Source organism: Exophiala aquamarina, assembly GCF_000709125.1.
Source record: "Exophiala aquamarina CBS 119918 chromosome Unknown aczIA-supercont1.1, whole genome shotgun sequence".
NCBI lineage: Eukaryota > Fungi > Ascomycota > Eurotiomycetes > Chaetothyriales > Herpotrichiellaceae > Exophiala > Exophiala aquamarina.
The window spans coordinates 4400783-4422603 of NW_013550587.1; the positions used below are offsets into that span (position 1 = coordinate 4400783).

Consider the following 21821-nt stretch of genomic DNA (forward strand, 5'->3'; position numbering starts at 1 on the left):
AGGTGGTCGTTGCGGCTGTCACGATTCCAGGGTGGCCGCCTGTACTTGTTTTGGCTTATTGTATTCATCGTCGGCGAAGATAATGTTGAATATCGAGAACGGTTCGTGAGATACCCATCGTACATCGAGGTATGCTTCCCGGTAGCCCGACACGGAACTGCGGTGTACGAGCATTCCGATCGACGGAATGCTCTGCTCTACGATTGGAGGGGGCGATCCTTGACAGCCGCATCCAGCAACGCCTTTGCGTAATTGGTCATTGATTGAATTTCAACGTCTTGATGCAAACCACAAAATTGACTTCCTGTACGATCGAATGATTCCAGCAGTTTGAGGTGATTCAGAGCCCATGAGACGTAGCCCAGATACCATGTTCTCGGCAATGGCCCATCGTACAATCTCAAATCGGTTAGGAGCTCGCCACCAGAGAGATAGACAGCCCCTGGCTTGATCAGACGTTCAGCAAACATTGTTCGATTGGAGTTCAGAAGAATAACTGGACAAGGCGCATCCTGGAGTTAAGCCCGCTGCTGTGTTTCCCGGGGATGAAAAGGAAGAGTCGGACACTCCCTGTAGCCGATCTATACCCTCAGCTAGCCATCAGTTGTAGAATCTCGGACCATCCAGCAAGAGACGGTTGGTCTGGAATCTTGCTAGCTAATTTTCTTAGCCAGCAATCAATGTCGGATAGCCAAAGATTTGGAATCTCTCTCGGGTTTAGGTCTGTAATTCAAATGTTGCAGTCTCGTCTCAGATAATGGGATTGATTTGCGGCACAGCGCTGGCATCCTCCACGTACTATGTCCCTCAGCTGGCTGATAAGTCCAGATCAATAGCTTTTCCAAGTAGACCCTAAAATTTGGCATCCCTTAGGCTACTAAGTTTTAGAGTTATATTGGCTATCTAAACACATATTCTGGACTAACCACATCGATATTTCCATAGAACGAATTCAATTTGGACATTCAAAGATATGGCAGAAGTAGGAGCCCCTCCCAACAATGGTGGTCATAAATTGACGCCATAGAAGCTACGTTACGTAGTACTTCTTGGCTCCCACTTCTTCAAAAATTAAAACCAGTGATTATGCTGAGAGCTATCATCCTTCAATTCTTGAGAGGACCTCCTTTCGCTCTCAACTTCTCGCCCCAGACATTCAGTACAACTATAATAGTTAGTGAAGCCGCTGAAATACCAGCTTGTGTACCAAATGAGGTAGCCCAACCCACAGATTGGCCCCATCCAAGCTGAAAGTATCCAACGGAGAAACCTGACAAAATGCGGGAAGCATTCATCAATGAAGCAATCTCTCCAGGGGCAGTTGGATAAGCATCCAGTATGTATGCTGTGAGTGAGACAGTCATGACCATCTGGCCAAAAACGAACATACCCCACCCGAGAACAACAGCTGCTAGGCTCAGGTGCCGCCCTAGAGCTTGGCCAATAGTCACCAGTCCGGCTACCATCAAGAGATGGGCAGGATATATTGGCGGAAGGCGAGCTTCTGGCTTGAAAATGCCATCATGCGTCTCAATGTATCGTTTGGCTACCCACTCATTCGTCCAGTGGCCGATGACCTCTCCAAGCAGAACGGAGATAACAGGGGTAAAGGCGCAAAAGCCTGCTGACTTTGTACTCATGCCATAGCCACCGGCCTCCCGCGGAGTTTCGAATAGAATGGCAGTAGTTTGATTGACTCCTATCACCCACATGAGATTCATTGCACTAGAAGCCGTTAGAGAAAAAAAACGTCCCCCGACGTTTGGCGTGAGGTTGGTCTTACTAATAAATCATGACAGGGATAACCACTGGTTTCGCTAAAGTGGCAAACAACCGAATCAAGGACTGTTTGGGCTCCATGAAGTAGCGGGGCCGTGGTTGAAGCTGCCAAACCCCCAAAACACGTAGGAGTCTGTTTTCTCGCTTTGGCTGGGATGTCGGTTCGATATCTCGACGGTACCAAGTTTCGTCGAGAAAAAACATACAGAGCAGTAGAATTAGACACCCAAGTGCGAAAACAACCCAGAAGATAGTCCGCCATTTTCCGGTATCTGCCAGGATGAAGTATCCAAATAATGGGGAGCAGTAGGGCGCAACCAAGAGTAACATGGTCCACAGACCAACTTTGCGCGCCTGTTGGTGGAAAAAGTACATATCTTGTACGAAAGCGAGTCCAACTGTAAGGCTCCCTGAGAAGAAGAAGCCCATGACAGCACGAGTACCATAATAACCAGAAAAGTCATTGACCAAGCAACACCCGAGCGTCATCGCTGTGCCCACGAGATTAACCCAAAAGAGGACGGGTGCCCTACCCCACGAAGACATAATTGGCAGCCAAACCAATCCTCCAATACCCCTATCAGTTCACTTAGCCACTGTCAACAGCAGGTACTTCTAAACACTCACAGCAGGAGCAAATTCAGATTTCCTGAGTAATTGACACGGTTCGGTGTCATCTTCCACTCCTCTGCCTGGGGTCCAAGAAGAGGGGCACCTGCAGCTGCCTGAAAATCCGTCATGAACGAGGCCAGACCTATGGTACAGAACAGCAGATTCTTCTTCATCTCCGACCAGTTCAGTGGGTCATCAGGGTCATCAGAAGGTTGCGGAATGAGAACCGTCTTCCACCACGTCAGAAGAACGCCACGTCTGAAATATTAGAACTTACGTGACCGTCTTTAGCTAGTTTGATATCGTCTTGACCGAGGTTCAGTCCACCTTTTGCACGGATGTCGACAAGGAGTGCTCCATTTGCGCGTTCAATTTCTGATCCTCCAATGACTTCCATAGCCTCGAAATCTGTAGAATTAGGTGACATCTTTGCAACAGCTGCTGATCACTGATGTGCAAGAGAGAATAGTAATTCCGCATACGTAGTACCAAGACTATCTAGATATAGACCTGGGCCAGGGATACAGCCTCGGATTGTTCCGTTGTTATTTGAGATTTGAGTTTCATGTTCCGGCAGCGTATGTCTATCTTGCTTTGAATGTATGTAGCCTCAAATCAGAACCCAGTTCCCACGATTTCGCGATATCTAAAGGGAACAAGCCTACTAGCTTCAATTTAAGGTTGGGAAAGGAGATAAAGTGAATAGAGATAGCTCGAGACTGTCAGATGCGGCAGCTGGGCGCATGTAGACAGGGGTATTCGTGGCCGCAACACTTCACTAGATGAGGCATTGACACTGAAGTCAGAAAACACGATGTAGGACTATGCGGCGTGCAATAGGAGGGTAGTACGACACGGCAAAACGCGCGTGGTCTCTGCCGCCTCCTCCACAACAGCGCGCCACCATTACTTCTTTTGCTGAAGACAAAGTGGGGTTCGAGATGGTTGGTATGGCGCTTTAGTGTTATCCGGTGGTAATCTCAATCCGTTTAGATTGGGATTCTGCGCCATAGGGAAGCCTCGTGGACCTAATTTGATTCATGATAACGGTGCGCATGTACCACGTGGGGTTACCTAACCCTGGTGGGTCCACCTCTTAGTCTCCATGCCTATGTCACGATTTCAAAGATCCCTTATCATCAGTCGGTGCGGAATCTCATGCATTGTATACCAGGGCTCAAGCACTTGATATCGGAATGAATCGTTTCCGGGACAGTTCGTTTTCCGGAGAGCTTGGTCCAAATCCACGTCAGGCTTTCAAGTACTATAGATGATCAAGCAACTAGGTCCCGACTATTCAGAATAAAGCACCGTATAGTCTCTTGATCAGTGTCCCACAGTCTCGTGTAAGAGATTGGCTATTAATCTCTCCCTGTAAACGGTGAGTTGCTTCATCCAATCTTGGTAGGACATAGCATACTGAGACTAACTTATGCAACGAGGCTGTGGTCGTGCGACACTATTATTTCAACATACCTGATCCTATCTTCACTAACGATACTTCCACAACATGGGTGATGCCGGTTCCACAATCCCGGAGAAGTGCTGGGCGGCTGGTGAGCCATTCGCACTGGGTGCCGTTCCATCAGTACCTGGTGCTGACTAAATTATCTCCAGTCGTGCAGAACGAAGGCCCTGACTTCTCGGTTGATGTTTTACAAGTACCAACACCCCAGCCAGGTCAGTCCGATATCAGGCGTTCCCAAGGCCGCATGCTGATGACCTATGGAAGGCCCAGGTGAGGTTCTGGTCAAGATCAATGCAACTGGAATATGTTTGACGGATATCCATTTCATGATTCAGGACTGGAACGTGCCTAAAATGTCTGACATGGGCACCACATCCGCTGGCCACGAAGTGTGAATGTTGCAACCCCATTCATTCTACCCCATTGCTAATCTTCTTAAGGGCTCAGGTGTTATCGTAAAGCTTGGTGAAAATGTCACAAAGTTCAACCTTGGCCAACGTGTGGGGTATAAGCCACTCCAAGATGTGTGTCATGAATGCGAATATTGCAAGATTGGACGAGAGGCATACTGCAAAATGGCCACGTTTGGCGGCCTTCAACTAAACGGTGAGTCATTGGGTGATAGCTTTTTCACTCAACTGCAGTGCTAACACAAGGAAGGATCGTTCCAGGAGTACGTAGTCTGTGTGGAACGATATATGGTCCTCATTCCAGACGGTGTCTCGGACTACGTGGCTGGGCCCATTATGTGTTCGGCATCAACGGTTTACTCCTCACTCAGGGAATCCGGCCTCAAAAGTGGGCAATGGGCAGTGTTTCCAGGTCAGTCCGTACCATGAAGATTCCAGAGCATACTGACGATATAGGTGGTGGTGGCGGCGTGGGCATCCAGGGTGTTCAGCTTGCGGCAGCAATGGGTATGCGGCCGATCGTAGTGGATACTGGCATTGAACGGGAAGCCCTGGCGAAGCAATACGGAGCCGAGTATTTTGTAGATTTCCAGAAAGAAGATCCTGTCAAAACAGTCATAGAGCTCACAGGTGAGGGGGGCCATGGTGTTTTCGTGACCGGTGTGCAGGCATATCCGTTGGCTTTACAGTATCTTGGTTCCCGTGCTGGAGCCAAAGTCATGTGGTATGTCCAAATTGACCTGAAAAGACAAGTTTGGACAGAGACTAATCTTCACAGCATTGGACTACCTCCTAAGGGTCGCTTTCACATGGATGTTGACCCCACTCAACTAATACTTCTGAATCAGTCGATTCACGGCACTTTTGTTGGTGGCAAGGCAGATATCGAAGCAGCTCTAGACTTCGCAAGAAAGGGTACATCAACCGTCGCTCCGTTTCAGATCTTAACCAGGTCTGTCAGCACTATGTCACTGACACCTCTACAGGCCAGCTGAGACTGCAGCCGACTGTGGTCGGACGGTCAAAGTTCAACGAGGCGATACAGAAACTGAGAAATGGTCAGGTGGCAGGGTAAGACTCCTCTAGTCTCTCCACCATCAGAGTAAAACTGACAAAATTTCAGCCGGATAGTGGTGGATTTCAATCTAGACTAGCACTCATGATGAATTCCGGATGATTTATAAGCTTTTTCGAAGCATGCCTTCAGCCTTTAAAACTCGGAGAACCCAAAGAGGGTCTCTGCCAATTCCACTGCTCTCGGGGGGAAATATGTTCATCACCATAATAAAAGCGTCATATAGTGGTCTCTCGAGCCTCATATTCGGGAGTCTTATGGCTAGTTTTAATAACATCAACATTTTCTAATTTGTAGTAGAAGTAGCTATAATTTACTGCCATTAACCCCCCTGGCCTCGTGTTCGCTCCATGAACCGTTGAGTCGCACTTCTAATATAGCCGAAATCCCGCTTTGAACAGCTTTTATCGCTTCTGGAAGCAGGTTCGTCAGATCTTTAGTATTCCGTACAACCCCTGCAAACGCATTTCCACCAGCTGCTGACTTCGCTATTCCAGAATAATCGGGGGTTGGTGAGAACGAGATATTTAGCTCCTCATTCGACACTTTGGACCCATACCCATCAGGGTGGACAAGAGTGAGTGAATTCCTCGGTGCGTTCCAACCTAGAAGGCAGCATTTAGTTCAGTGCGCTTGGTTGGGGTCTATCTTTGGGGAAGTCATACCTTTGTTGCTTAACACTACAGTCAGCGTTGGCAAACTATATCTTCGCGCAATCCAATAAACCGTTGATGGTGAACCGAACATATATGTTCCGTCACCTACGAGCTCACAGACAAATTTGCCTTTGCCTGATCCTCCAGCTAGCCAGTCAGAAGCAAGTTTCACTCCTATGGTGCCACCCCCAGACCAGCCGAGGCCACCACCTCCTCCATTAATGAGATGGCCAGGCTCATCAACTTGCAATTGCTCGTAGACAAACATGGCATTTGTCACAGCTTCGACAGTCCAGATGGTGTCTTGAGGACACTGCTTGCGTAGTTGTGAGCATAAATAGGACGTACTTGGGGGTAGTTGGTCATTCTGAGGAGGGGCAGCAAGTATTGCTGCCTTGTCAAGAACCTGTCGTCGCTCCTCAGCCAACTTATTCCAGCGAGAGGCATATGGCTCTTTTGTGCTTAGCTGCGAGTATTTCTGGTGTGTTGAGATATAGGAGTTCAGCTGCTTGAGCGCGGTCTCAGAGTCCGCACGATATCTACGATAGGCAGGAACATAATGAACCGGGATGTTTTGTTTGAGAGGATCCACATCAATATGAACGATTTTAGTATCTGGTCGTGTGGAACACTGAGTTGGAATCCAGGGTACATCACAGTCGATGATTAAGATAGCGTCAGCTTCTCGGATACTCTGGTCCTTTCCTATCCGTACCCCCAACGATGATCTGTGGGTGTATGGAAAGCATACGTCGCTTCCTAAGGTATCAAGTACGCGGGTACCAGGGATAGACTCAACTAGTTTCACAAGTTCTGGAACCGTTGCGTGATTGCGGCCAGTATATCCGACGATAACTAGACCCTTTTCTGCTTCAGCCAGGAGGTTGACCACCGTTTCGACGCCTTGCGGAGGAAGCGCCGCAGGTTCAATGCCTTCCCAGATACTTTGATCTAGATGATAAGGACTGATGTCCTCTTCCATGACTTCTCGAGCACCTACGATGTAAGTAGGACCCTTTGGATCACTAGTAGAAAATTGCAGGGCTCTGTTAACCATTTGTTTGATGTTCTTGCCGGTCTTGATTTCGGCGCTGTATCGGCAATATTGTGCCACAATTGCTTTCTGGTCAGGTACATCCTGTAGCCAGTGGATATACTCGGTCCGAGAGCCTCTCATCTCTCCTTCTATCGTGAAGGGGGAGAGACCAGCGAATATCAGGACGGGGCAGCGAGCGACTGAGGCGTTATGGACGGCACACCCAAGCATCTGTGTGCCCACATCAACGTGGACAAGCACACACTGGGGCTGCCCTGTAAGCCTAGCAAAACCATCGGCCATGGACATAGCAACCATCTATTCAATACATTTAGCCCTCCAGAGTTGAAAAATTCATAGTAACTTACTTCATGTGGGCAAGTGATCACCCTAGGGAACTTAGTGTCTTTCTTGCTGAGCCCTCTGGCCAAGGCTTCCATGATGGCCGGATGATCAGACCCAAGATTGACAAAGACATGGCTAACACCCGCCTGTGGACAAAATGATCAGCCAATGAAATCAGAGACTTACTCTACCTCTGAGACGGGCGAATTTACCTCAGCAAGGGACTCGAAAAATGCAAACGATGCCGATACTTGTTCAACACTGCTTTCACCCCTTTTGAGCACAATTCAGTTAGGAACGGTATAAAGTTGGTGATAGCACCTGAGGCAGTCAGTCTCACATTGTTCATTAGGCGGTATGATGGACGTCTCGATGGGATTGATTATACAGTATAGGCCTGGAACCAAAAAGTTGTGGGCACGAGCTCAAATGACTCTCATTCGATTTCATTCATTGAACGAAGCCTGTATTGTATTCAAGAGGCTCTATCTAAGGCATGAACTCGTTTCCAATAATCATCCAATGTTTCCGGGAAGGTGTTCTAGTGCAAGCCTAGAAACCATGTGGCGGAACTTCCGTCGGGGTTCCGAAGCTCACCCACAAGAGATACCTATCGGTCGTGCTATCTTGACCTTATCAATCGGCCCGCAGCCTGATGTACTAGCCGAAACCCCAGCATTCGAACTCCAATTACGATACCTTGTTCGGGCAAATGCAGTCGGTATCTCGCATATGCTATTGATCGCGTGGCTCTTACTTGTCTCTTCTACTGAATAACCGAGAATGGGAATTGTCACTTGACACCACCCTGACCGAAATTTGGAATTTGGAATTCTAGACGACGAGACAGACAGCCTGATGTTGCTATCGGTACACATTCTCCCAGTTGGTGATTTGGTGCTCCACGAGGATCTATCTAAACATTCCGATTGAAGTTGGCAATAGTCTATTAGGGTGCTTTTGAGTCAGAATTACTTCCTCACAATGTGCCATTTGACCACCTTGGGGATAGTCCATTCGTCCAAAGCCTCTTTTCCCATCTCACGCCCGAAGCCGCTCTCTTTCACCCCTCCAAATGGAGTATTTGCATTAACAGTGCCCCAAATATTGACAGTCACTTGACCAGCCTCGATAGCCTCGGTCACTCTGAACGCCTTGTCCAAGTTACTTGTAAAGACAGCCGCGCTCAAGCCATACGACGTATCGTTGGCTTTCTCAATCACCTCCTCTTCCGTTTTGAACGATGCAATACTCGCAAATGGACCAAAAACCTCTTCTTGCATGATGGAGGAGTCTTGGGCGACATCTGCAAACGCAGTATTAGCGACAAAGTGCCCCTTTCCAGGCAATTTCTCGCCACCGTGGAGAAGCCTGGCGCCTCCTTCCTTGCCTTTGTCGACAAAGCTTAGTATTTTATCCCGTTGGCCAGCGCTAATGACGGGTCCTTTGTTGGTTGTACCTAGCAGCGGATCACCGTGTACAGCCTCACGGCTGCGTCGGCTGAATTCCTGTACAAATCGTTCGTAAATAGTGCTTTGCACGTAAATCCGACTACCAGCAACACAAATCTGTCCGTTGTTGGCTGTGATGCCTATCATTGTCCAGAATAATGCATTTTCAATATCTGCATCGTCAAATACAATGGAAGGCCCTTTCCCGCCGAGTTCTAGTGTGACTTTCTTTAGGTTCGTGCGTGCTGACGCGGCAAGAATTTGTCTGCCGACGCCTGTACTGCCGGTGAAAGATATTTTCCTCACAGCTGAGTGCTCAGCAAGTCTTTGACCAGCAATCGAGCCGAGTCCACAAACAATGTTGATGACGCCTGGTGGGAAACCTGCTTCGCGGATAAGCTCCGCAAGCTTTTGGCCGTAAAGCGGACACAGCTCTGGCGTCTTGATGACCAGTGTGTTGCCTGCTGCAATACAGGGTGCTAGTTTCCATATTGTGATCATGCTATGTATTGGGTAACATTTGAGTTAGCACAGAATATCACCAGGTTCGAGCTCAGCACTGCTGGACGAGTTGACACTTACACTGGGGAATTCCAAGGAATAATAGCTACACAGACACCATACGGCTCCCGTCTTGTGTACGCCATGCCCTCGGGAATCGCGAGAGTCAACCCATCGACCTTATCAGCCCACCCAGCGAAGTATCTGAGGTTCTCTAGAGCTTGAGGGACGTTGAGTGCTGTGGAGTCGTTGTACAGGATACCAGCGTCCAGAGATTCCAATGCCGAGACATCAGCAGCGTCACGTTCCAACAAATCTGCCAATTTGTTTAGAAGTTGTCTTCTGATGCCAGGCGAGGTAGATTTCCAGTCGTTGTATGCCACTTGAGAAGATTTTACTGCGATGTCAATGTCTTGTTCCTGGGCGCAAGACACAGTCGCTAGATGCTCGCCTGTTGCTGGGTTCTCAAGGTCAATAGTCGCGTTTCCTGTTGCTGGTACAAATTCATTATCAATGAAGATTCCAGTGTAAACTATATCACTATCAGCTTCAGTCATTCAAGCTACTTAGGTATATTGTAAGTGATGAAGCACACACCCTTGATAACCTGAGTATCTCGCCCCTTCAAAAATATCTGAGCCATTTTGGTCGATCAATATTTGCTGGACTGTCCTCCTACTGTAATCCCTTTCGCTGACGTAGATAGCTTTTAGCAGCCCTCCTTGGTGCCTTCTCATCTCAGCCTTGCTCGGGTCAACAACTGGCACCTTTTTATTTCTGAAGAAACCTAAAGAGTGGGCCAGTAAAGAGCCGTCTTCAGATTCCGGAATGCGTTCCGGCCTGCTGTCTGAAAGTTGCCGCATTTTGCCATAGTCGAATACCACTAACCAGGATTTTCCGTGAGGCATTTCTAGCACTATCACAAATACTTATCAAGACTAGCAATATGCTTTTGTGTGAGATACTAGTGGTCTGCCATGTACTCATGGCACTCAGACTCAGGACGAGTTGGCGGAGGTCTATCTGGAGAAAACCTATCCCAGCCATGCATGTTCTGGGGACACTGCTTAGGGATACGTTTGTGACTCTGTGAGCGTGGTACATACTACATAGGTCCGGAACTAAAATGACAGTTTCATTGAAGAAAACTCTTGATCTGTGTCTTTTGTATTTATTACTGCAGTGACAACTCGATCAAGATTTGTACTTGGTATGATTTCTCAATTCCTACGGAAGCCTAATTCTTTTAGATTTCTGGGCTTCACGACGTTGTTCTGCACCATGATTCCTGAATTTAACTCTCTATCAATCAAGAATAACTTCATGCCCCATTCGTGAAGACATCTGTCACCAATCGAGAACCAATGTCGCGGCTAGAAGGCACATCAAGGGCAGGGTTTTCAGTGAAGAAATCCGCGGGAATGATATTCAGCTCTAATTTCTCAACCGGCCTGTGAAAAGTGTTAGCAAATAGCGCAAATGGATTTGGGTTCTAAAAACCCAAGAGGCTACTTACATGACTGGCCAGTCTTCGCTACGTGGATTGTGTGTAAGTCCGAACACGCTCCACACAACCACATCTGTATCGAGGACATCATCATTCCGGTCAGCAGCGTCGCCTAGACCACCAACCTCTACCCGACTCTGCAGCGGATGGCGCCCAGCGGCGTAGAATTCGTCATCTTTGTACTTGGTCACCCAGAAGTGGTGGGTTCCGAAGGCAGCACGCCTGCGCTGAGTGCTCTTGGGGTCTGCGATCAGAAGCTGTGTGGCAGGTGGCACAATCTTGTAAGATACTGGATTTCCTGTGATTGGGTTAATCTTGCCCGCGTTCTGGATCTTGAAGAGACGGTTATTGAGAGGGTCTGCGTCAAGGCCAATTGAGGTGGTGATTGGGGTTTTGTGAACACGATAGAAATTTCCTTGAGGATTCACGCGTTGATCCATTTGGACTGGTAGGCTCTCTTCTTGCACTACTCTGTTGCTATGTCCGTCGATTGCTGGATCAATCCTGACGCAAAAGACGTGTTGGTGATTTTGTGCAAGTGCTCCTGGGCTGACCACTGTGCCCCACTCGCTTCTCTTGCCAGGGTCGATATTTACGACGGAGACAATACCTGTTGCTCGCGCCTCAACAGTGATCGCTGCAGCTTGGTCAAATTTGAAAGCGAAGATATAGTCGTAGTTGGCGAGTGTGACGCTGAATTGGAAAATAAGCTGTCTTCGACGGGCCACGACCGAGCGGTTGGTCCGCCAATTGAGATGTTTCCAGGAAACGCCGTCATCTTGCTCGTGCAAACAAATTACGTTTTTCTTCCGGATTGCATTACCCTGGGCATCAGTGATAACACCATCAAAATACTACATCTTATATCAGCTTGTGCCTAAATCAGATGAAAACCAATCATGACTTGCCCGAATCAGACCCAGACAATCGCAACCTAATGTGAGATTGTTCACCACATCGCCGAATGCCCCATCCCCAAAATCGAATGCTTGCTTGCGATGGTAAGGGGGGCGTGGATCTGCGTATGGCACAGTCTAGAAGGCACTCAGCTGCCAGGCTCCCCAAATAGGTTGTCATACCAGGGCTTACCATTTCACTCAAACTAAGTCTGTAGAGTACGCTGCGTCCATCATATCTTATATCGTGTAGCACAAGGCCTTCCCTTGGATTGAAGGTGATTCGCATTCTCCATTTTTGCCACTCAACGAGGTTTTCATTCGTGATGGAGAAACTTGGTCCTTCAGGTTGAACCACAGTGAGTGGTTTGAGATCTTTTCTCGTCCCTTTTGGTAGAAGCTCCGGGACATATTCGCTGGGTTGGCAGTGGTCTACCACGGTAGGGAGGTGCGTCTTGGCCTTGAGGGCATCACCTACACCCCCAGTGGCAGGCTCCTCTACGCGGACTATCTCCTTCGTCTTGGCATCCATAATTGGGATGAGTGGCAGAGGATAGGCATAGAAGTTTGAATCTGGATTGCCAGATCTGGTGTCCTGTGCAAAGATAAGGCCTTGGAAGAAGCGTGTATTGCCATCCGCAAGGTCAGCGGCACCGTATGGCCACGGCTCAATGACCACTTCGAATCCTTCAGGAATTTTCAACTCGGCAAGTTTTTGCTGGAAAAAAGTAGACGTCTTGCAAGCTTCAGCTAAATCCTCAAACTCGGAGCTTCGATATGGGGTATCTCAGCACTACTAAAATTATTAACTTTTGATGGTCATGAACTCACATGATAAGCCCAGCTTGAAGCTTCGTACTGACCACCTCGTCGCTGACACATTTCTTTGCACGCAAATCAACGATGGATTCATGAAATTCGACTTGTTTCTTTCCATCGATCTTATCATAGCGAACTTGTGCAAGACGTTGGGGCCGTGTTGTCGCATCAGTCAGCTGTCCAGAGTGTTCCGACTCCAGGAACTTGACAACCTCGGCTTTTGGAGGTTCAAAAAGCCAAATCAGTCTGAACTTCAACACTGCATCTGCGTGGCACTTTAAAATGGTGTCTCGGGCGAGATTGGTCTCCTCGAGGCTCAAGGCTGAGAGTGGGTGAGGTATGTCGATTGTCATTTCGAAAGAGCTTCCGTAAAATGATTGTCTTTGATGTTCCAGCACGGTGCGATTGTCGCATAAGCTCTTCAAGCTCAAATGGCCTCCATGTGTCGGCTCTGGGCAAACGACGGAGATAACTGCCGCAATGAGAGATTTCCAGACCTATCTAATCACTTTGAACCTTATTATTTCTAATTCTCAAGTCTCAGATAAACATTGGTAAAGGCTTCTGGACGAATCGTAATTCTACTGCTGTATCTGTTCCGTTTCCGATCCTTCATTCCGGTGAACGCATCCTTGGCGGATGCGTTCCTCCAGCCCCTGTTTTGTGATTGATACGAGGTTGGGCTCGGTTGACTCGACCACCCCGGCCGGGGTGCCAGGCCAAGTTCGTGTGCCAACGGGAGGGTAGACTTAAGTTTCGTCCAAGAGCCTCCACGGTTGTTCTATAGAACTACATCAGCTCTTTCACGCTTTTGCTTCCCGTTTATGAAAGCATTAAACACTTTCTTATTTCCTCCGAGCACTTTCACTTTCATCACTATTATTTAGTATCCGTCACACTTATATACCAGAAGTGAGTCCGTTGGATCATGGATGGAGATCAAATTGCTAACAAAAGCGCAGTGGGGACCCCGACTTCAAAAATGTCCCCAAACAAGGCTCTGGAAGGTGGCTTTTCTGACTCGCTCACCCACGTTCAGACCGAGACAGGTGAGGGTCAGATTGTCGCAGTAAGAGGTACATTGGACGTCCTACTGCCAATTGTTAACATAGTAGCAGGCTCCCCGCAAGAACTTCAACACGCTCTCGACGCTATCACTGGCAACCTCGTTGATGGCAACATGGGAAGCTTTGTGCAGTACCATGGGGGCGGGCCTCGTCAGTGGTGGTCCTGTCTCTCTTGTTTATGGTTTCATCGGTATGCATCCCGGCTTTCAGAGGATCGTTCTGGATCATTTGACTGAATGATTGTGTCAGTTGCCGTCATTGGCAATCTCGCCACAGCAATCTCCTTGTCCGAACCAGCTTCGATGTGAGACCTTCTTTAATCCCGGCTTGTGACTCGCAATCTAGCTGACACTCCCGCAAGGTATCCCGGAGCTGGCGGCCAATACCAATTCATTGGCGAACTTAGCTCCCCTGAGTCCAGAGCAGTCCTGAGCTTTTTCTCTGGATGGATTACCCTCCTGGGCTGGGTTGCTTTAACGGCAAGCGCACCCTACGCAGTCGGAAATCTCGTCCAAGGTTTGATTGGCTTGAACAACCCGGACTATCAACCTGAACGATACCGAACTACCTTGATTTATATCGCCGTCCTGACACTTTCGTTTTGCCTCAACCAATGGGGGAGCAGGGTCTTGCCCTTGCTCGAAAATATGATCATGTTCTTCCATATTCTGTTTTTCTTCGTCATGATCATTGTCATCGCTGTAATCCCGCCGGATCGACACTCTGCAGCGTTCGTGTTCGCCAAATTTCAGAACAACACGGGTTGGGAGAACGACGGTGTGGCGTGGTGCCTCGGAATGTTGACCTCTGCTTATATCCTAGTTGGTATGATCCTCACTCAAAGAATCCGGCTCCTCGCTTTCGATCCTAATTCTGACATTTGCTCCAGGCTATGACTCTGCAACTCATATCTCAGAGGAGCTGCATAACCCGAGGGTTGGGGTGCCCCGTGCTATGATTGGTTCCATCCTCATCAATGGAGTCATGGGATTCGCTATTCTCATTGGCATCTTGTTTGGAATGGGAGATATCGACGCCGCTCTTTCCTCAAATACTGGCTTCCCCATCATCGAAATCTTCTATCACATGACCAGGGGTAACGCTGCCGCTGCCAGCGCGATGGCGAGCACAATCATAGTCTCCGCGTCATTGGCAACTGTCGGCCTCAGCGCTGCGGCAACTCGGACTCTATGGGCATTCGCACGGGACAAAGGGCCTCCGGCTTCGGGTTGGCTGTCTCGGTTGAATGAAAGAAGTCGCATTCCCACAAACGCTTTAGTCTTGATCACAGTGGTTCTGGCGTTATTGGGACTGCTCAACATCGCATCCACAGCGGCATTTGGTGCAATTCTGTCTCTCACGGTTGTGGCATTGAATCTCTCTTATCTCTTCCCGGTGGTAGCGATGCTGTATCGACGCGTCCGAACCCCCAGTGTCTTGGCTTGGGGCCCTTGGAGGATGTCCAACGCAGCTGGGATGATTGCCAACATTATTTCGATTTGCTGGATAGTATTCGTTACGGTGTTTCTCCTTCTGCCTGCTATGAAGCCAGTTACAGCACTCAACATGAACTATGCTAGCGCCGTGCTAGGTGGTGTCATCATTTTTGCCACCATTGATTGGCTTGTTCGCGGACGAAAACATTACAAGGGCCCTTTGAAGCACGAATGAGATCTTGAACGCTGTCAAGGAGACCCGGAATGTAATCTGGGGACGGTTGCAGCAGGAGGCCAGACTTGGGCAGATCTCAACCGCTCTTTTACCATCAACCTAGGCATTTTGAAGAACTGAAAACCCAATTCAATACTCTGGTTGATCTTGTTCAGCTCAGCCAGGCCTGACATATCTGGCGAAGCTTGGCCTGGCTGTTGTTTAGTTCCGAGGCTTCAGTGATTTCCAGAATCGATTGTCTGGTCGCATCTCTCGTTCGATGCCAGGTATCCTTGTGTAGAGTTCAAAGCTAGTCAGGAGTAATCGTGAGCCGTTTCACTGGTGTTCGAACGTCCATAGTCCGTGCAAGTAATCGTTGTCTGCGATGCTTCGTGGACATGGATCAGAAACCTCGGAATCCAAGGAGTGGACCTCGTGAAAGAAGAAAACCTCCCAAAAACCCCAGCCCAACGCGTACAAGAGAACGTGCACGACGTCTTGCTGTTGGTTAGCCTCAGGTCTGCATCAAAGCGCTACGACGCGCATGCAGCCGAATAGGAAGATGAAGTTGAGTCGAGAGTTGGCACAGCTCCTCAGGCGTCAGCTTTTAATTTTTGTCATGCTCCGTACGAGGGAAGAAAGCTGTGGTGGGCAAGACTCAACAGGGATCCGGTGGTCGAGGCATATGACCGGGGGAGCCTCGGGCTCGAGGTGGGAAGCGGGAAGATAACAGGACCAACCCCGCACAGCAAGGAGGCCGCAGAGGCCCCCTTCCTCGTCCAGCGGGCTTGAGAGAGAGCTGCTTTAGTACGCCCAAAAGGCGGATGCAAGATACAGAGTATCTCGTATCAGATACTCCATGTGCTGTAGCAAGGCAGCTTTTTATAGCAGAGCATTGGACGACAACACCGCCGGTACCTCGGACCTTGTTTCAACACGAGCCGTATTGTGGTGGGTGAAAACACTCTCGTTCCACCCGCAACATAAGATATAGTCTTTCCCAATGTCATCACCTGGATGTCTGCCCATTGACGACACCATTTCAGACCTTGAGGAAGAAGCAGGACCTCGGGAGGGTTGTACATACGCCTTGGCATCAACTGCCTCGCTCAAGCTAGGCGACCATGTACAGAATAGGTCTTCCCCGCTTTCTGACTTCATCTGCCTACGTACTATCTAAAGGGCATCAGAGACACCAAGCATTTTTGGTGTCGGTGGGTACAGAGTCCACTTGTCATGTTTGGGGTCGCTTGTCATTGTGGAGAGTCGAGGTTGCCTAAGCTCGACCGACCGATGGGTCATCCACCTATGCTCCTCGTGCTAAGATTGTGGAGAGAACCATCCGTCATTCTTAGCCATCGAGTCACCCGTTAGCATGGATTTCGGCTATTCCCTTCAAAACTGACTTTGCCGTCATGTAGTCTCGAGATGGACATTACCTCGGGACTGTGTCTGAAGCTAGCTAGTCGTGAGCCGTGAGCCGTGAGGCGATTTCGGCCAGTTGACACTAGACTTCAGCGACACGTCGTTCGCCTCTCTGGCACCACTTTCTTCAACTCCTGTTTTCTGATATATACCTATATTTCTCGATAACGTCAAAATGGCCGACTCCCTCTCTTCGGCCGGCCGGCGACTAAGCCAGATCAAGGATTCCATCATGGGCAAAACTGCAACAACCATCCCATGGGACCCCGACTCAACGTCCTTCCCAACCAGGAAAAACCTGCCAAAGATCGTCGGTGCCCCGGACGAAGCAGCTTGGGTATGGGGTCAGGATGACTTCGTTGGACGCTTGAATCTGCTCACTCCAACAAGAGTCAAGGCTGCCGCTGCAGAAATCCGAACGGGTGAGATGGCACGCCTCGATCTGCCCACCAACGTGCCCGAGCAGCCGGCGTTTGGTCGCCAGAAATTTGAACACAAGATCATCGATCTTCATGAAGGGTGTGCCTTTGACGACGTCTACCATATGAACACACAGTCTGGCACTCAATGGGATGGGTTCCGACACTTTGCTCACATGCCTACGAAGACATTTTACAACAACACGCACGCTGCCGATGTGATTGGTGAGACAGCAAATCACAAGTGCAGTATACATCGTAAGTCCTTGCTCTCCGTCTCATCTTGAAAAGAAAACCTGGGAACCAAAAACGCGCAGACCTAACACAAATGAATATCGACCAGACTGGTCCACACACGGCTTCACTGGCCGAGCCGTGCTCCTCGACTACCGCTCCTGGGCAGAGACACAGGGGATCAAGTACGACACGGCAACATCACACGCGATCAGCTACTCCGACCTCGTCGCCGTAGGCAAGCACCAGGGCATCGACATCCGCCCCGCCGCCCAAGGCGGCGACATCAAGATCGGCGACATCCTGCTGATCCGCTCAGGGTGGACCGAGGACTTCTACGCGCGCACCCCGGAAGAACGCTCGAAACTCGCGCTCCGCGGCCACGGCGACTCGCACGCCGAGGAAGCACAGTGGGCGGGCGTCAAGCAGGAGGAGGCAGTCAAGGACTGGCTGCACGACTGCTACTTCAGCGCCGTGGGCGGCGACGCGCCTTCGTTTGAAAGGTGGCCCACCCCTGAGAATTACTATCTGCACGAATATATTCTTGCGTTGTGGGGCATGCCGCTCGGCGAGATGCTGGATCTCGAGAAGGTTAGCCAGCTGGCGAAGAAGAATAAGCGCTGGACATTCTTCTTCACGAGTGCACCGGCGAACTGTCCTGGAGGCGTGAGTAGTCACGTCAACGGCACGGCAATCTTTTAGAGAGCATAGACGTGGAGCACGCGAGGTGGGGGAGAGGTGAGAGGTGACAACGTTGCACAGCTATCAAATCAATGCAATTCAGAATCCTGGTGGTTGGCTTGCCATTGGGACAGACACTCCTGCGAGGTAGCACAGACGGGGCATATGTCCCTTTGCTTCATCATGTCCCTAGTCAGCGTGTCGAACGCGCAAACATGAGCCTGACGAGCAATGATATCTTACATCCCGAACTTTCGCGACCCATTCCCTTCTGGGAAACGGTCTGTAGTGAACGCCATGGCCACGCGGCGCTTGGAGCAGATGTACTATGTCTGGAACACGTCAGGTCACTCCTTTTCCATTGAAACTCAACTAGCTTCCATCTCATAACTCTACGTGTACTCCTCACTACGAGTTTTGATCTCCCTTGTCTGCCGGCGAAATCGAGTTCGCATCGTTTTCCTTCGGTTGTGATTGAGATTGAGATTGAGGCTGTTGTGTCGGGCCTGTGGGCGGCAGGGATGGTATCTCTGGCGCTTGCCCCGCTGCTGGAGGCGCTGGTGCAGAAGCCGGTGCTTCGGTCTGAATCACTGACTTCTCTTGCACGACTTTGACGACTTCATCGCCAAGATCGCCTGCACCGTCGATCTTGCTGATTCTCGTCTTGAAGAATTCGGCATCTGCGAGAAGTCTACTCACAAGTCAGTCTAGACCATAACGGTGGATGGCCATGGGCTTTCAGTCCTACCTTTCTTTCGCTGCAGCTGATTTGATAGTCACCTCCCGATATGCCCTAGTCCATTGGTCGCGATAGCTAGAAAAGACAGGTATCATGATTCCTGCTACAACCGGTTCTGGCAAGTGCTTGGCAAGTACTTTCTGCAACATTCCCGTCTCCTTAGTCAAGGTCTCCATGTATGGTGAAACAGGAACTGCTTTGTTTTTTGCGGCTTCGTCCCAGTCGATGTTTCTCATGGATTTGACATGCATCAACGCCCTCCCTGACATTATATCGACCAGCTTCTCGTGAATGCCATGTTGGTGTTCTTGGAAGAGACGCTTCACTTTGTCGAACTCTATCATGACTTGCGATGCATTGGAGGACGAAAGGTGGCGGCGAAAGAATTCGCGGACATAAGGGATAAGAGCCACGATGAAGCTTAGAGCTTGAGACGAAAGAGCCAGATGCTTTGTTGTGATATTCTTCAGACCAGCGCTTCTTGTGGCGCCAGCTCCTAGAATGAGTTGATAACTGCGCGAATTAAACAACTTGAGACTTTCCAAGAGAAGACCTGCAACTTCATGGCTCATGCTGGGGATGCCAGATGCCAGATGCTGAAAGGACTCCATAGAGCGAAGCATTGTCAAGGCCGGTTCTGGCAGGATGTACTTCTGCTCATCAACAATGGCACTTCGAACCTTCGTTGTGGCAGCTGTTGTTCCATTCGTGACTACCCCATTGGTACCTTTCGTGACTTTGGTCGGCGATTGCCAGATCAACGTGCTTTCAGTCCACGAAAGCGCATCGCTAGTGCTGCCTTGCATTACGATACTGAGTATTTCATTCTCGTGGTCACCAAAGTCTCTGGCATCCCATTTATCTCTATCCATGACCTTGATGACTTCATGCTTCTGGGTTTCTCCGAAGTGCGCAACAAAGTCTTTGATTTGCGTATCAACCACAGTCTTCAGTGCCGCTCCACTTCGACCCGAAATAGCCTCGCATTCATCAGCGAACAACTTGTTCAACGTGAAATATTTCAGGAATGCGGGCAGCGGAAGCTCAGAAATTTGTTGAGACCTAACCTTTACCACTTTTGTAATCTGTGCTTGAACGAGGTCAACTCCTTCGCCCAGCAAGCTAGATAGATCAAGGGCTTGTTGCATCTCCGCCTGGACAGAGCTTGTAGCCCGAGGACGGCCTCCAGGACTAACCACACGGTCGATACTGGCTGGATCCGGAGTTCGAGGTGGAGACCGGATCATATTCTCAGGGAGGTTGCTCGTGATGTCTAGAAGAATCTTGACCTGCACGCTAAGCCTGCGCAATCCTTCACTAATATTGGTGTATATCGTGGCCAACATTTGATACCAGTCGTCCGCATCCAGAGCACGAAGGTTTCTGGCTAGGATAGAAGATTTCTCTTGCTGGCTCATATGGCGACCTCCCATTGTTGAGGCTGATATCGTTGAAACGTTATCATCGTCATGGGAGGCGGGTAGTTGTTTGCGAATCATGGATTTCATCTCTCTTAATACCACTGCGCGAAAGGTTGTTGCAGCCGGAGTTGTGTATCTTGCTCTGGACAGACCTTTCATCTCCACTTCGAGTTCAGCGCGCAATTCAGAACCAATGTTCATATAGCCCGGGAACGAAGATGGGGCCCTTCTTTGACCTGGTTTGGGTCTGGTATATGCGTTGCCCCATCGCTGGAGTGTGATTCCGGTCTCTGTTTGCTCCACATGCCGTCTAATGTCGGTCAATAGGCTGGAATGGAAGCGGCTTTCATAGCCTCGTCCTGCTCGATAACGGAGCTGATTCAAATCGTCAAGAGCACCTTCTAACGCCTTTATCCTTCTCAAATCGCGCCTCTGATATCGATCAGGTTCATTTGAGCTCTCAGCTTTGCTTGCATGTCCCGTCATCAATGCTTCAACCTCATCAAGATCATTGAGGGCAGCATCTATTTCACCCTGCTCGATCATGCTTTCGCAAGTCTGGACCGACTTGACAATATCTTCCAGTTGCATGATTGCCTCTGCAAGTTGTCTGACGTTGTCCCGCCTCTGTTTGAGATTAACCACTTTCAATCCGTCAATGGCCATCTCTTTGTCCAATTTTGCAAGGTCCTTTCGTAGCTTCTGGATCCTGTCCACCGAGTCCTCAGCTTCTCCATGTAGTTCTCTGAGTGATCCTAGAGCAGAGAAGAAGGATTTCGAGGCAGTAGATATCGAGCTAATAAGATGGACCTCGACGGTGTCCATGTACCAAGACAACTTCTCCTGTAGAATGGCGTTTGTGGCCAAAGACTTCCTACCGCTAGGAGTGCCATTTGGATCACGAACAATTTCTGATCGCTCCGAAACAATGTCAAAGGTCCTTGGATTTTCCAAGTGGAAATCCTCTTCGGAATAGACAGGGGGGATCGTGGACAGTGGCGTAACTGCCTGTCGTCGCTGGCTGCTCTGTTTTCTCTTCGGCTGCGGACGTTCGCTGGGAGTTGAGACACTTGAGGCTATCGATCCAGCGCGGGAATGACCTGGTCTTTGCAGCCTCTTGCTCAACACGGCCTCCCATTCCTCGTTCTTGCTTTCTTTTGCATCTCTCTGAAATAAAGATGTTTCTCCTTCCCCTTCGTTCTTTGCTCGTTGAAATGCTTCGTAAAGTGATCCGACTTGAGCAAGGTACGGATGGAATGCCTTGGCTTCCACGTGAGGAATGTTCGTCAAGGCCACTGGGGGAATGTCGCGGTGCGTCGGGGCTTTGTAGCCGGTGGTGGGTGCTGCAGTACTCGCTTGTAGCCCAGTCCGCATAATAGGGTGCTGGAGGAGAGTTGAAATAGCATTCTGGCCAGTCTCGGTTATCGTGGTGCTATTGATAGACCCAGTGTCAAGGGCTCCCCCGATGCTCGTGATCGAACTGGCCGTCGAACCTCGGCGTATGTTGCCGTTTCCAGTACCATACGGCCGTTGGGAGACATCGGGAAAAGGGAATTGCGTTGTGGGCGACGTGGCCGTAGGGGAAGTGAGGAATTGTTGCGAACTGGGTCTGCCGGGAGAGGCCATCTGG

General features: G+C 49.6%; 8 protein-coding genes across 8 annotated transcripts; 3 read left to right on the plus strand and 5 right to left on the minus strand.

The window, feature by feature from the left end:
* Nucleotides 1-1106: 1106 nt before the first annotated feature.
* Nucleotides 1107-2818, minus strand: A1O9_01549 (uncharacterized protein; the record flags this gene model as incomplete). Its single annotated transcript, XM_013410707.1, has 4 exons — nucleotides 1107-1725; nucleotides 1784-2356; nucleotides 2407-2621; nucleotides 2669-2818. 4 exons carry the CDS (start codon nucleotides 2816-2818, stop codon nucleotides 1107-1109), a joined length of 1557 nt encoding a protein of 518 aa, XP_013266161.1.
* A 1616-nt stretch (nucleotides 2819-4434) lies between these two features.
* Nucleotides 4435-5264, plus strand: A1O9_01550 (uncharacterized protein; the record flags this gene model as incomplete). Its single annotated transcript, XM_013410708.1, has 4 exons — nucleotides 4435-4465; nucleotides 4520-4681; nucleotides 4726-4993; nucleotides 5048-5264. 4 exons carry the CDS (start codon nucleotides 4435-4437, stop codon nucleotides 5262-5264), a joined length of 678 nt encoding a protein of 225 aa, XP_013266162.1.
* Nucleotides 5265-5968: 704 nt separating this feature from the next.
* On the minus strand, nucleotides 5969-7476 carry A1O9_01551 (uncharacterized protein; the record flags this gene model as incomplete). Its single annotated transcript, XM_013410709.1, has 2 exons — nucleotides 5969-7354; nucleotides 7405-7476. The coding sequence occupies 2 exons, from the start codon at nucleotides 7474-7476 to the stop codon at nucleotides 5969-5971; spliced, it is 1458 nt and encodes a 485-aa protein (XP_013266163.1).
* Nucleotides 7477-8352: 876 nt separating this feature from the next.
* Nucleotides 8353-9890, minus strand: A1O9_01552 (aldehyde dehydrogenase (NAD+); the record flags this gene model as incomplete). The annotated part of the gene is made up of 2 exons (XM_013410710.1): nucleotides 8353-9334; nucleotides 9415-9890. 2 exons carry the CDS (start codon nucleotides 9888-9890, stop codon nucleotides 8353-8355), a joined length of 1458 nt encoding a protein of 485 aa, XP_013266164.1.
* A 764-nt stretch (nucleotides 9891-10654) lies between these two features.
* A1O9_01553 (primary-amine oxidase) lies at nucleotides 10655-12908 on the minus strand (the record flags this gene model as incomplete). The annotated part of the gene is made up of 5 exons (XM_013410711.1): nucleotides 10655-10784; nucleotides 10850-11694; nucleotides 11794-11874; nucleotides 11930-12506; nucleotides 12568-12908. 5 exons carry the CDS (start codon nucleotides 12906-12908, stop codon nucleotides 10655-10657), a joined length of 1974 nt encoding a protein of 657 aa, XP_013266165.1.
* A 629-nt stretch (nucleotides 12909-13537) lies between these two features.
* On the plus strand, nucleotides 13538-15293 carry A1O9_01554 (uncharacterized protein; the record flags this gene model as incomplete). The annotated part of the gene is made up of 5 exons (XM_013410712.1): nucleotides 13538-13624; nucleotides 13674-13812; nucleotides 13872-13926; nucleotides 13984-14447; nucleotides 14512-15293. 5 exons carry the CDS (start codon nucleotides 13538-13540, stop codon nucleotides 15291-15293), a joined length of 1527 nt encoding a protein of 508 aa, XP_013266166.1.
* A 1579-nt stretch (nucleotides 15294-16872) lies between these two features.
* A1O9_01555 (uncharacterized protein) lies at nucleotides 16873-18052 on the plus strand (the record flags this gene model as incomplete). The annotated part of the gene is made up of 2 exons (XM_013410713.1): nucleotides 16873-17374; nucleotides 17460-18052. 2 exons carry the CDS (start codon nucleotides 16873-16875, stop codon nucleotides 18050-18052), a joined length of 1095 nt encoding a protein of 364 aa, XP_013266167.1.
* A 387-nt stretch (nucleotides 18053-18439) lies between these two features.
* Nucleotides 18440-21817, minus strand: A1O9_01556 (uncharacterized protein; the record flags this gene model as incomplete). Its single annotated transcript, XM_013410714.1, has 2 exons — nucleotides 18440-18722; nucleotides 18780-21817. 2 exons carry the CDS (start codon nucleotides 21815-21817, stop codon nucleotides 18440-18442), a joined length of 3321 nt encoding a protein of 1106 aa, XP_013266168.1.
* Nucleotides 21818-21821: the final 4 nt, after the last annotated feature.